Here is a 13,380-nt window from a genome sequence, read left to right on the forward strand (position 1 = left end):
TTTTAACAAAATGGAATGGCTTTACTTCCTTCATGTTTTATAGACATTTGGGTTTGGAGGTAAATGTATAGATTTGATCTAGTTAATATATAATTTAGCTATGCATTTTTTAGTGAATGAAGAGTATCCCCTGAATTTCATTTAGAAAAGTAGCAGATAAGGACGCCTGCTTTAGCCTTATCTTTTTAATTTACAAGCAAGAAAAATCTAATCTTATATAAAGTGCCCAAAGGAGTTACTAGGAACAAAAAGCTGTCTTGGGTGAGACGGGGAAAGAACTGGATAAGCCATGGGGCACAGGGCTGGAGAAAAATCTATTACGTGTTTCTTTTATTCAGGGCTGATTAAAAACTCCCAATATGCTGGGTTATGTCCATCCAACTGGGAAACTTAATTTCTTCCTTTCCTTTCTGTGTGAATCCATGAGACCTTAAACTTTGTTCATAAGATTAGTACAACAGATTAAGTAAAGTATGTAAGTAGAAATACATTGAATAACAGGCAGAAGGAATCATGAGCAGTTAGCTTTATTTTAGAAATAAAGTATAAATGCATAACTAACAAAATATCCTTAAAATTCATGGGGATAAAGATTATCACGTATATTATATGGCACAGCACATGCCTGCAAAGGTTTTACAGTTTAGTGCTATTTCATGAAGTTTTGGAATAGGGATTATTTATGAAAAACTAGTGGATAAATTTCCTAATCAATTCCTTACTGAAATAACAGTCAATTTTTTAAAAGTAAATCCATCATACTCAGGATTTTATGCATATTCAAATTGGAATTAATTCAAACATGTTGTCACTTTCCCCTTTGAATTGCTTCTAAGACTCATCAGCATCTGTCTGAGCTTGTATACATATATAAAGTTAAATCAGTAGGATGCGAGTTCCATTATTGTCGTGTTAAAGGTCTTAATCAAATGCTATTTGCCTCACATGCAGCTGGCTGGTTTTTGTTTTTTTTTAAAATGAATGCAGTGCTATTCGTTATAGCTGAAATTGTTTGAATTAATTTGCTTTCTTCTGAATTGACCAGGAAGTGATTTGCCACTTCATCATCCTGTTTTCCAATAATGTTCTCGACTAGAGTCTTGCTGCTTTTCCAAGGCTGCAACATTATTGGGGAGGACCCAGCTGTCATCTCCAGAATATTTGGCCCCCTCTTCTTCACAAGGTCAGGTCAGTATATTTAGTGAGGTGAGGCTTGCTGCAAATGTGTCACATATGCCTATGACCATGCTGTGCTAAACATACACAATCTCATCTGATACTGTAAACTAAGCAGATCTCAGTTAGCAAACACCACTTCCTTGCTGATATATTTTTTATTTTACTCTTGTAGCTATTTACTTCCGTTTCTTCTTTCACACAGTTTATTTGCAACACATTCTACTTACTCTACTTTTTCGTGTACTCTTACAAATCTATAACTGTTCTTCCTTACATAACAAATTGCTTACTAACTTGTTCTACAAGTTTCACCAGCATAAATCAGCACTGGGTTCCTATGAAGTGCATTCACAAAACCCACCTGAGTGTAACACTGCAGCCAGAATAGAATCATATTGGGCATCATTTTGGGAAAGGCTTATTAGTCTAGATTTTCAGTTCCGTGCTCTGGAACCAAACCCACATTTTTTCAGCATTTTTCCCTTATTGGCAGGCACTCCCTTTTGATACATTTAAGGGTTTTTTATGGGGGAGAGTTCAAAAACATCAGAAAAAGTAGGTATTTAAAGTGATAATACAAAATATGCTGTAAGGGGGGGGGAATGTTAGTGTTCAACTCAAAGCCATAGCAATTTAGAGGAAGTACCCCATTGCTGCTATCTAAAAATGCATGCAGCAGTCATATAGCATTGTGACACCCAGTGGAAAGCATTTGTGACCCCCGCGCATTTGCTGTTTAAATGAGCAGCCTTAACATTGTGCTCATCAGCTGAAGTTGGTTTCTCAGAAATATTACTTTGCATATTGCAACTCTGCAGCAGCTAAATGAAATTCATCTTATCCTCCTAGTGCTCAGATCAGTGAAAGTTTTTAATTCATTCAAACTAGGAAATGCATGAAAATGGCTAGATATAGAAGAGTAAATAAAGGTTTGTTTTTTAAAGCAGCTTCAAGAAAACTACATACATGTTTTCTAAGAAAATGTGCAATGTACTTCATAATTGATCGTAGCTGTAAACCATACACCATTTTTTTCTTTTTAACCTCATTATTTCTATTGGGTTCTATGACTATTCTATGCTGTTCTTGAGACAGGCACTTTTTGCAAGTGCCAAGTATTCGGAACACTAAACACAATGGGGTGTTTTACTTTTTAACTTCCTAATTAGGTGAAAAACACCTTTATAAATAAATCATTGAAGTTCCTGCTTCAGCTTCCCACTAAAGCTAAACAACTTTTGAGGCATCCTTCTTAGGAGAAACATGCACACTGATAAAGCTCTAAGTTTTTTTTCCTCCTGTGCTGATTTTTTTCAGTTCTTGAAATAAACTGAGCTCTGATCAATTAAAATAAACTGGTACTTTAATTGTGTACTGCACTACATATTTCAAGAAATATTATATATAAAAAGTATTTAGCACAGCCAAATAGAGCTTAAAAACACAGCTACTACCATACTCCAATCCTAGAAGAGTTAGAACTCTGAGTGCAGCAAGGAGCCTAATATAACACCACCTCTCCTTCCAGATTTTAAAGCATGAAGTGTAATGAGTAATCCCAAGGGACCTCATAAAAAAGTCTACATTAAGAGCACAGCATGCAGCTTGAAGCAAGCTCCCATGAGAAATCTTCCCTGCAGCTCAAGGTTTCCCAATAGGCACATAGCAAGCATCAGGCTGCCACATGCGAAGGTCAATAAGAACTTGGTTGAGTTTTTGCATCCACAGATTACGCTCTTCTTTAGTATCAGCCGATAACCAGTTCCTTTAAAAAAATGAAATGAAATAGTAAGCATTAATATTGACCTATAGGCCTTTCTCATACAAGGATAAAGTGGGACGGTTTCATTACTATATACATTATTCTCTAGAAGTACCTTATAACCCTGCAATAAGAACCTAAACAATAGTAGAGTGGTACCTCGGGTTAAGAACTTAATTCGTTCTGGAGGTCCGTTCTTAAACTGAAACTGTTCTTAACCTGAAGCCCCACTTTAGCTAATGGGGCCTCCTGCTGCCGCTGCACGATTTCTGTTCTCATCCTGAAGCAAAGTTCTTAACCCGAGGTACTATTTCTGGGTTAGCGGAGTCTGTAACCTAAAAAGTATGTAACCTGAAGCATATGTAACCCGAGGTACCACTGTAATAGCAGAATTTCCAAATCAGCCTCATGACTGGATGAAGAATGCAGATATCATACCTGCTGTCCAAGTAAAGGAATCCAAACTAATTGGAAATGAAGAAGTAATACGCCCTGATCTTAGGAAAATAGTAAACTTAGGCCAGCCTCCCCTAAGCTGGTGCCTTCCAATGCCCATCGGCCCTAGGAAGCATGGCCCAATGGTCAAGGATGGCAGGAGAGCACCGGGTTTGGGAAGGCTGCCCTAAGGCATTGTTGATCGTTAGCTTGCCACAATCAGTGCTGCACAAAGCATAATGCAGGGGCCCAACATCTTCTGCAAGACCAAGACACCCATGTTATGGGATATGGTTGCACTAAAATAAATTGGTTTAATATTTAAGGTGTTTCAAGACTTGGCTTTGCACCAACAGACTAACATTACTACCCACCCAGAAAAGATTAAAATCAAGCAACGTAACTTACTTGGTAACACAGAGCGTGTCTTTGCATTGACTGACTAGTGTTTCCTTGTCATCCTCTCTCTGAGGCCTAACCGTAATGAGCTCAAAAGTGTTCGGCCGAGCACAGAACTCTCTGTTAGCTGGTTCGATCTGACGATTAGTGCAGTTCGCCAGGTTTATTGAACCCATTGGATGCTGAAAGGAAAAGAAAGAAAAAACCCCAAGTGTTCACAACACAGAGAAATAAGGAATTTAAATGTAGCATTCCAGTCTCCGCCTCAATGTGGAGGATTTAATTCCTGACAGGGTCCCATAGCTGCCTCCGAAAGCTGCACAGGAAGATGTGATGTCATTCACACCACTTAGTCTTTTTAACAATTGTTATAGAGCAGTAGGTCTAGCCACAAAGCAATGCTGCTACAGCAACACATGGATGCACCCTGAATTACAGCAGCTGAAGTAAAGCCAGACAAAAAGGTCTCAGTGTTGCAGAACTTCAGGCTAGAACAAAATCTAGACAGCCTCTAGCTTAAGTACTTTTTAGCACAATAATTACCTTTCGTTTTTCGTCATCCGGGTAAGTCCAGTAGGAGATGCAGTTTCCAGAAAGAGCACACCAGCGCCGATGCCAGGCCCCAAAGCCACTAACATCTTCGAACATAGTCTGGAAAGAGAAAGATCGCTGAACACCAAGGCTATTCCGACACATTTCTCCACAAGTTAAGTCCAACAGGTTTCCTTGAATTTTTAGCAACTGAAAACACTACAGCCCCTGTTGCCACTTTTCTCTGCCCACCCATATACCTCTCAGCAAGTATGCCCACTCCAACTCTCCCTAGTCTCATAAATGGGCCTTGAAGCAGCCAGCACTCCACGCCTGTGAATATCTGGAGTTTCCATCCTGCTTTTTTAAATAAACTGATAAAAAGGTAAAGGGACCCCTGACCATTAGGTCCAGTTGTGACCAACTCTGGGGTTGCAGCGCTCATCTCGCTTTATTGGCCAAAGGAGCCGGCATACAGCTTCCGAGTCACGTGGCCAGCATGACTAAGCCACTTCTGGCAAACCAGAGCAGCGCACGGAAACGCCGTTTACCTTCCTGCCGGAGCGGTACCTATTTTATCTACTTGCACTTTTGACGTGCTTTCAAACTGCTAGGTTGGCAGGAGCAGGGACCGAGCAACGGGAGCTCACCCCGTCGCGGGGATTCGAACCACCAACCTTCTGATCTGCAAGTCCTAGGCTCTGTGGTTTAACCCACAGCGCCACCCGCGTCCCATAAACTGATAAAAGGTACTATAAAATCACAATACACACTTCTAAAATTTATGTTATTTTCCTGTGGCATGTCTAAAGATAGTGCCTTTCTTAAGATATAATCAATGCAGCACAATTCTAACATACACAGATATTCCTATCTTGGGACTGTCAGTGGTTTTATATAGCACATGGTGCCATCTGCTGGATCCAGCCGTAACAGGTCAGCTAAACTAATAATTGTGGATTAACAGCCATGATCACATTAATAACTGCTTTTAAAGGACTTTTGAAATAAGTCTAGCCCTGCTGTGTTAGCCAGAACCTAAAGAGTCACACAAGGCTTACAGAATGGTTTGCCATGTACATAAGCTTTGATTAAGCCTGTATATCAGGATAAACTTCTAAGGACAATTCTAGAATTTCACTCCAGATAAGGATCAGCTTGACAAGTGTGTGTGTGTCTCTGGGATAATGAGCCTCATCTAACCAGCATGCTTAAGTCTACATACTGTAAGTTATCCTGCCATGTTTAGCGCACCTTGGGGTAGACTAGGTAATCAAGCTTTTATTCCCCCCTTCAGCTTACCTGATGGATTCAGCATGTGAATAGTTCTCACAAGTCTCTCAAGTTCCTATACCAATAGTTTAGGAACGTTCATCACTTTGCAAGTAAGTCATGTTTTACTGCCTGTGCAGCTTTTCTGACTGATGTATGGGGAAAAAGCTCATGAACCTGATCTTTAAAGAGATTGTAAGTAAACCAAACATGGTCTTTTTCTATGCTGGGTGAAGAGGGAAGTTTTGGAATTCACAAGGGTATATATTTTAAAAGTCCAACAGCCTTCCCCCCATTTCTTTGCTGCATATTTTATGATTTTCTATCTCTGCTGGGTGCTCACTAGAAGGACAGATCGTGAAGCTGAGGCTCCAATACTTTGGCCACCTCATGAGAAGAGAAAACTCCCTGGAAAAGACCCTGATGTTGGGAAAGATGGAGGGCACAAGGAGAAGGGGACGACAGAGGACGAGATGGTTGGACAAGTGTTCTCGAAGCTACAAACATGAGTCTGACCAAACTGCGGGAGGTAGTGGAAGACAGGAGGTGCCTGGCGTGCTCTGGTCCAGGGGGTCACGAAGAGTCGGACACGACTAAATGAATAAACAACAACAATCTCTGCTGCGGTTCTCTCACCAAAGAGTACTTGCCCAAAACCTTAACCTTGGCATGCAGGAATTCTCATTTTATATACCTATTTTTTTTCATCTTGCCACCAACAGTGTGTGCATGTGATATAGATCTATACTTGCATTCACTGATAACTTACCAAAAAACCTCTCTCTTCCACACAAGAGTCTATTTGACATTTAATTTTCAGATAAATATGACCTTCCAGGGGAGACAAAAAAGGAACCTGGAAAATAAATAGATGGAAGATTCTCAGAATTGTATTTCTCTTTAACAAGCCATATCTACATGAAGACAAAAAACACAGTCACTTGTGAGCATCATTAATCTCAGATATAGCACCACCTTCTTCACACATATGTCAGCTGAAAGTTTGAATGCTTAGATTCCAGAAGCTTTTGAGAAGAGGAAGTTGTCTCTGGCCATTTACCGGTAATGGTCAGAGGCTGTAGAAAACCAGAAGCAAGGCTCCCTAGAATTGCCACCAAGCTGGAGAAAGTCAGGGAGTAAGATGGGAAAACATTGCAAGGACAAGGCTTGACATGGTTGTTAAAATACACATGGTTCAGTAAGAAGATCTATTCTACCAAGTTTAGAAATACTGTTTTTGGCTTTTTTAAAAGCAGAATATTTTACACACATGATTTTCACCCTAGTCCTCAGCAGAGGCAATTGTACCATATATACATGCATGATTGACTTAGTACCATTGCATCCAATTATGCTCCTGGGATTATCCAATGTGTGCTACAATATGCACTCTGGTTAGGATTAAGGGATCCCACCTATAAGCCATTGGGGAGGGGAAGAAAATTGAGAAGAAATAATCCAATACAGTGGGATGCGGGTGGCGCTGTGGGTAAAACCTCAGCACCTAGGACTTGCCGATCACATGGTCGGCGGTTCGAATCCCCGCGGTGGGGTGAGCTCCCGCCGTTCGGTCCCAGCTCCTGCCCACCTAGCAGTTCGAAAGCACTCTTAAGTGCAAGTAGATAAATAGGGACCGCTTTATAGTGGGAAGGTAAACGGTGTTTCCGTGTGCTGCGCTGGTGCTGGCTCGCCAGAGCAGCTTCGTCACGCTGGCCACGTGACCCGGAAGTGTCTCCGGACAGCGCTGGCCCCCGGCCTCTTAAGTGAGATGGGCGCACAACCCCAGAGTCAGACACGACTGGCCCGTACGGGCAGGGGTACCTTTACCTTTACCTTAATCCAATACAGTGGTACCTCGGGTTAAGTACTTAATTCGTTCCGGAGGTCTGTTCTTAACCTGAAACTGTTCTTAACCTGAAGCACCACTTTAGCTAATGGGGCCTCCCGCTGCCGCCGGAACACGATTTCTGTTCTCATCCTGAAGCACTATTGCTGGGTTAAAGGTAAAGGTAAAGGTACCCCTGCCCGAACGGGCCAGTCTTGACAGACTCTGGGGTTTGTGCGCCCATCTCACATCTATAGGCCTGGGGCCAGCGCTGTCCGGAGACACTTCCGGGTCACGTGGCCAGCGTGACAAAGCTGCATCTGGCGAGCCAGCGCAGCACACGGAACGCCGTTTACCTTCCCGCTGGTAAGCGGTACCTATTTATCTACTTGCACCCAGGGGTGCTTTCGAACTGCTAGGTTGGCAGGCGCTGGGACCGAGCAGCGGGAGCGCATCCCGCCGCGGGGATTCGAACCGCCGACCTTTCGATCGGCAAGCCCTAGGCGCTGAGGCTTTAACCCACAGCACCACCCGCGTCCCTATTGCTGGGTTAGCAGAGTCTATAACCTGAAGCGTCTGTAACCCGAGGTACCACTGTATTCACCAAAAGACCAGGTCCTTACATCAGGAAGCCCATTGCTTCATCAGAGGTACACTAGTACCACCAGATATAGGATTATTCCCCTGCCTCTAAGTAACATAGCTACATGATCTATAACGGATGCAAAAGACCTTCAACCAGCGAGCTTGAAGGCTTACAGCCTAGTTTTTTTCAAACACAAAACCCACTCATACTGTGGGTTTTTTGTTTTTTTAAAGAAAACCTCACTCATGTTAGTTGTGGTATTGTATTCTTATTATTGGACAAGTAACATCCAAAAGCAGAAGCCATCACCTCCAGCAAGACTTAAAACACAGCACAAAGCAGGAAGTCCACTTCTCCCAGGAATACTGACAGCACACTTCAAGGACCCAAACAGGCTTTACAAAGTATGGTCATGTCACTACAGCCAATTTCAGTAGATACTTTGTACATATTCAAAAACCAAATGAATAGCAAAACAGTACAGCACACCCATTTGTTGCTTTTATGAAGCAACATGACACTCCGAATTCAGCTCTGATAAATCAGCACATTTTCAGAAGTGAATTTAATAGTATGCTTTAACTCTTCTGTAAATACTGTATGGTATAAGCAAAGATAAAGCAAGACAAGTTCCAGGTTTTAAATTGATCCAAGAGCTGTGTACTTGGGACACTACAATTCCAGAAGCAGATATGGCATTCCTATATACATTTTAGAAATACAGTACTGAATTTACTTCAGTCCCAAATCTATTGCACAGGCCATTCAAGACACCAGTGGGTTTGCTTTTAAGCACACATTTAGAATAATCTGCATTCACGCACAGAGAATAATTTACGCCGTTTCCCACATCTTTTCTTTCATTTTAAATGAAGCACTGAAGAATCTCTCTTTTTCAGTCTGTAATAACATGCCAGGCATGTCTTTACACAGTCTATATATCATACAAGTCACTGGTGGCTTATATCCAGTGGAATTTGCATCGGATGTCAATTTCATTTCTGCTTATAACAAAAGCTGGCAGACTTTGGTAGGTACTGGTAGGTAACCTCAGTCTATATTATTCTGCAGTAGTAACAGGAAATGTAGATATAAGCAAAGGTAAATGACACCCAACTCTATCTGTTGATGGATGGCCATCCTGACTCGGCCCCAGACACACTGACCAGATGTTTGGAAGCTGTGGCTGGATGGTTACGTGGGAGCCGGTTGAAGTTAAATCCTTCGAAGACAGAGGTCCTCTGGCTGGGGCGGGACGATATGGGATTGAAGGGGCAACTCCCATCTCTTGCGGGGGTGCAATTAGTGCCAGCACCATCCGTTAAGAGTTTGGGTGTAATCTTCGATACCTCCCTCTCTATGGAGGCGCAGATTACAGCTATAACAAAGGCGGCGTTCTTTCATCTCCGCCAAGCTAAGCAGTTGGCCCCTTATCTCTCTCGCCCTGACCTAGCCACTGTGATCCATGCGACGGTCACCTCCAGACTGGATTATTGTAACTCGCTCTACGTGGGGCTGCCCTTGAGACTGACCCAGAAACTCCAGCGGGTGCAGAATGCCGCGGCGAGACTCCTTATGGGGTCTTCACTGCGAGATCACATTCATCCGGTACTATACCAGCTGCACTGGCTCCCGGTGGAGTACAGGATCAGGTTTAAGGTGCTGGTTTTAACCTTTAAAGCCCTATACGGCCTAGGACCCTCGTACCTACGGGACTGCCTCTCCTGGTATGCCCCACAGAGAAACCTACGGTCTGCAAATAATAACACCCTCAAGGTCCCAGGCCTCAGAGAGGTTAGGCTGGCCTCAACTAGAGCCAGGGCCTTCTCGGCTGCGGCTCCAATCTGGTGGAATGCTCTGTCACAAGAGACTAGGGCCCTGCGGGACCTGACATCTTTCCGCAGGGCCTGCAAGACAGAGTTGTTCCGCCAGGCCTTTGGTCAGGGCGCAGCCTGACTCCCTCCTCTGGCAACCTGCACAGAATTTTGCTTAATTGGTTGCCATCAATTTGATTTAATTAATTTTTATAATGAAATATTTTTAGATTGTGTGACTATTTGATTGTTTGATTATTTGATTGTTGTTAGCCGCCCTGAGCCCGGCTTCGGCTGGGGAGGGTGGGATATAAATAAAAATTATTATTATTATTGTTGTTGTTGTTGTTGTTGTTGTTGCAGAGTGGTCAAGAGGCTAATCGCTTCAGAAAGCAAGTAAGTGACAAACTGTTCTATATGCAACTAAAATGCAATATGGTTTGCACACCTACTTAAATGTTCCTCTTTTTAATTGTGATGTCACCAACACCAACAAAGAAAGTTCTTCTAGTACAGTCATACCTTGAGTTGAAGTAGCTTCAGGTTGAGGGTTTTCAGGTTGCGTTCCGCGGCGACCTGGAAGCAACGGAGCGCACTGCTTCCAGGTTTCGCCACTCGCGCATGCGCAGATGATCAAAATGACGTCACGCACGTGCGGAAGCTGTGCGCTATGCAGACGCGGATTGTGTTCACTTCAGGATGCAAACGGGGCTCCAGAACGGATCCCGTTCGCATCCAGAGTACCACTGTATTAAGGGTGGGCCAAATCCTTACAGGTTTGCGTATCAATATTTTCCTTTTATTTCAGCTTCAGTAATTTAACATGAGTAGATTTCTTTTTTCTTTTTACACTTACATTTTCCCCAAAACTAAGTGCAGAATTCAGCCAATAAATCTTGGTATTTCAACAGTTATCATTTAAAAATTAACTGGAATATAATGCTACAACTGAGCATGCTATCTGAAATCTGTGTCACACAGGTTTTCCTTGCTTTTCCATGATGAGTTAGAGTGCATATATATAAGATCCCCTTGGTACAAGGACAATGAACAAGTAGTACCTGCACAAGTGCACTGAAGGTAATAATGGACTGAAGCCATCATTTGTAGCAAAAGCCAAAAAAGCTTGTGCCAAAGTGATACAAGAGTAATTTATTGGGAGGTTCTGCACCTGCTATCTAGGCCATTCTCGTTTTGACAACTTAGATATATTTTTAATGCCTCCCAAGTTACCAGCCATACTTCTAACACCAGCTCTTTAAAGTAAAATGAACAGAACCTGCTAATACTGCAATTTACTCTTACCTTAGTAGAAACTAGAAATAGTAGTATTGTATTGCCCAAATTTCAGAAAGGTGGGTTAACAAGACGAGTAAGCTAAATTTCACAAATTTTACAGTGTCCCATTTTTAACTTCTGATTAAGGTAGAGGGAAAGCCAAACCAGAGCTTCAAGCCAGAAGGGATACATACAATGCTGAAAAATGAGAACGTCTCTCAGCAAAACAAGTTTTTCATAGCCAAGGAAATTTATACACACAGGATAGTGTGTTCAGAAGTCAGGCTCCCAGAGATCTGCTTGACACACAAAACCCCACCTGACATTCTTCCTAAAAGTTAACTTTCATTCACCAAATCTCCAGTTCTGAGAATCTTAATGTGGTCCTTAAAGCAGCATGTCAGTACAGCAATGAGCAAAGTTTAGTGATGACATAAGCAGCATGCACTGGGAATTGTTTTGGAAGAAAACATAGCAACCTTATCCTGGAACAAAGAACCCAACAGCTCTTTTTCTTTAATTCCATAATTTATCTAGGAAAAAGGAAATGAGCAACGCTGAATGCAACTAAAAGCAAAACAAAATGGAAAAGATAAAAACAGCAGCATAACACCAGTTATGTGCCTTGCAAGATTCTGTTTCAGCTTTTAAGCTGAACTTCAGAGTGACATACCCAACCTAAACTGCTGGTCAGTTTCCTACTGAAAGAAATAAAGCAAGTTGCAGAAATGGTTTGATGTACTGGACAACCAAGGAAGAGCTGAAACACACACATGCTTACAAGTGAAGCTCCTGCTTCATAGTATACCGTATTTTTCGCCCTATAGGACGCACTTTTTCCCCCTCCAAAAATGAAGGGGAAATGTGTGTGCGTCCTATGGGGCAAATGCAGGCTTTCGCTGAAGCCTGGAGAGCGAGAGGGGTCGGTGCGCACAGCCCCCTCGCACTCTCCAGGCTTCAGGAAGCTATCCGCAAGCCTTGGGAGCCCGCGGGAGTTCCCGCCGGGCTCCCAAGGCTTGTGGACAGCAGCCTGCAGCCCAAAGCCTGGGGAGCGCAGCGGAGCTCGCCCCAGGCTTCAGGCAGCTCTCCGCAACCCTTGGGAGCCCGGCATGAAGTCGCGCCGGTCTCCCAAGGGTTGCAGAGATCTGCCTGTTCTGGGGGCTGGGGAAGCTCGGGCTTCCCCAGCCCCGCGCCTGGGGGGGGGAATTTTTTTTCTTTATTCCCCCCCAAAAAAAACTAGGTGCACCCTAAGGGCCGGTGCGCCCTATGGGGTGAAAAATACGGTATATCAAATGTGAAATTTAGTTTCCCAGTTCAAGCTCCTAGTACAGTGGTATCTCGGTTTAAGAACAGCTCTGTTTACAAATTATTCGGTTTACGAACTCCGCAAAACCGGAAGTACTGTCCCGGTTTGCGAACTTTACCTCGGTCTAAGAACGGAAGCCGAACGGTGGAAGGGAACCAGTGGCGGGAGGCATCATTATGGAAAACGCACCTCGGTTTAAGAACGGTTTCGGTTTTAGAACGGACTTCCGGAACGGATTAAGTTTGTAAACCAAGGTACCACTGTAGTGTGAATGAGAACCACCAGGACAGCTAGTGTGTTTAGGTTGTGCATTTGCATTTCCAACTACTAAGCACCTCCATTATTACAAAAACAAACTGCTCAGGAATGGCCAAGAAATCTTTAATTTCTAAGACCTACAGTTAATCTTTAGAAAGCCCAGTAATCCCTGTGTTAGGCTTCAACACCCCCCCCCCCAATTTTAAGAAAAGCAGCAGTAGATCAACATTCTTAAGCTATTAACATTTTAATCTCCTCAGGCAGAGGAATGGCAACTATATAAGCATTGACTTGCCTTTTCCAGAAGCCTCTGTTTTAAATACAATTAGGAATCAATGATAAAGAATTCCACCCCTCCCATCCTCAGGATACTGTCTCCTAAACGGACAACTATTTTGGAGACATTTGAGGTCCCAGCAAAGACTATTACTTACTTTACAGCACAGCCATTTAAGCAATAAAGCAATCATGTACGTGTTGAGTATTTTCATGCATGGATACAAGCATAGAGATTTACACTCAGTTGCCTACAAGGGCAAGAAAGTCGGGCGGCAATGCAGGGAGGCACTAAGCTAAAACTACATACTAAAATATATTGAAAAAACGAATCAATGTTGATTACCTTGTCCAGCAAGAATCTGGTACTCCCAACTGAAGATAGGGAAATTGTGTGTGAACCAACAAGAACAAAGTTACTGGTGCGCACAGCGTTGGGTCCTCCTGGACTTGCCATGA

The 13,380-nt window shown here is 42.9% G+C and overlaps 1 protein-coding gene across 2 annotated transcripts in view; it reads right to left on the reverse strand.

Annotated features, from left to right (window-relative positions):
* Nucleotides 1–511: 511 nt before the first annotated feature.
* The window catches only part of ANLN (anillin, actin binding protein), a 36,400-nt gene continuing 23,531 nt past the window's right edge, over nucleotides 512–13,380 (reverse strand). Inside the window, exons 20-25 of one of the 2 annotated variants that reach the window (XM_082192759.1) lie at nucleotides 13,268–13,380; nucleotides 11,561–11,614; nucleotides 6,348–6,434; nucleotides 4,319–4,426; nucleotides 3,785–3,957; nucleotides 512–2,944 (exon numbers count right to left, since the gene is read on the reverse strand). In XM_082192759.1, the coding sequence (XP_082048885.1) occupies nucleotides 2,821–2,944; nucleotides 3,785–3,957; nucleotides 4,319–4,426; nucleotides 6,348–6,434; nucleotides 11,561–11,614; nucleotides 13,268–13,380 (659 nt within the window). In that variant the 3' untranslated portion in view covers nucleotides 512–2,820. The remainder of the gene's footprint in view (nucleotides 2,945–3,784; nucleotides 3,958–4,318; nucleotides 4,427–6,347; nucleotides 6,435–11,560; nucleotides 11,615–13,267) is intronic. The other variant, XM_082192760.1, reaches the window with a different exon arrangement.

The sequence above is a fragment of the Podarcis vaucheri genome (assembly GCF_965113315.1).
Source record: "Podarcis vaucheri genome assembly, chromosome: 12".
Taxonomy (NCBI): Eukaryota; Metazoa; Chordata; class Lepidosauria; order Squamata; family Lacertidae; genus Podarcis; species Podarcis vaucheri.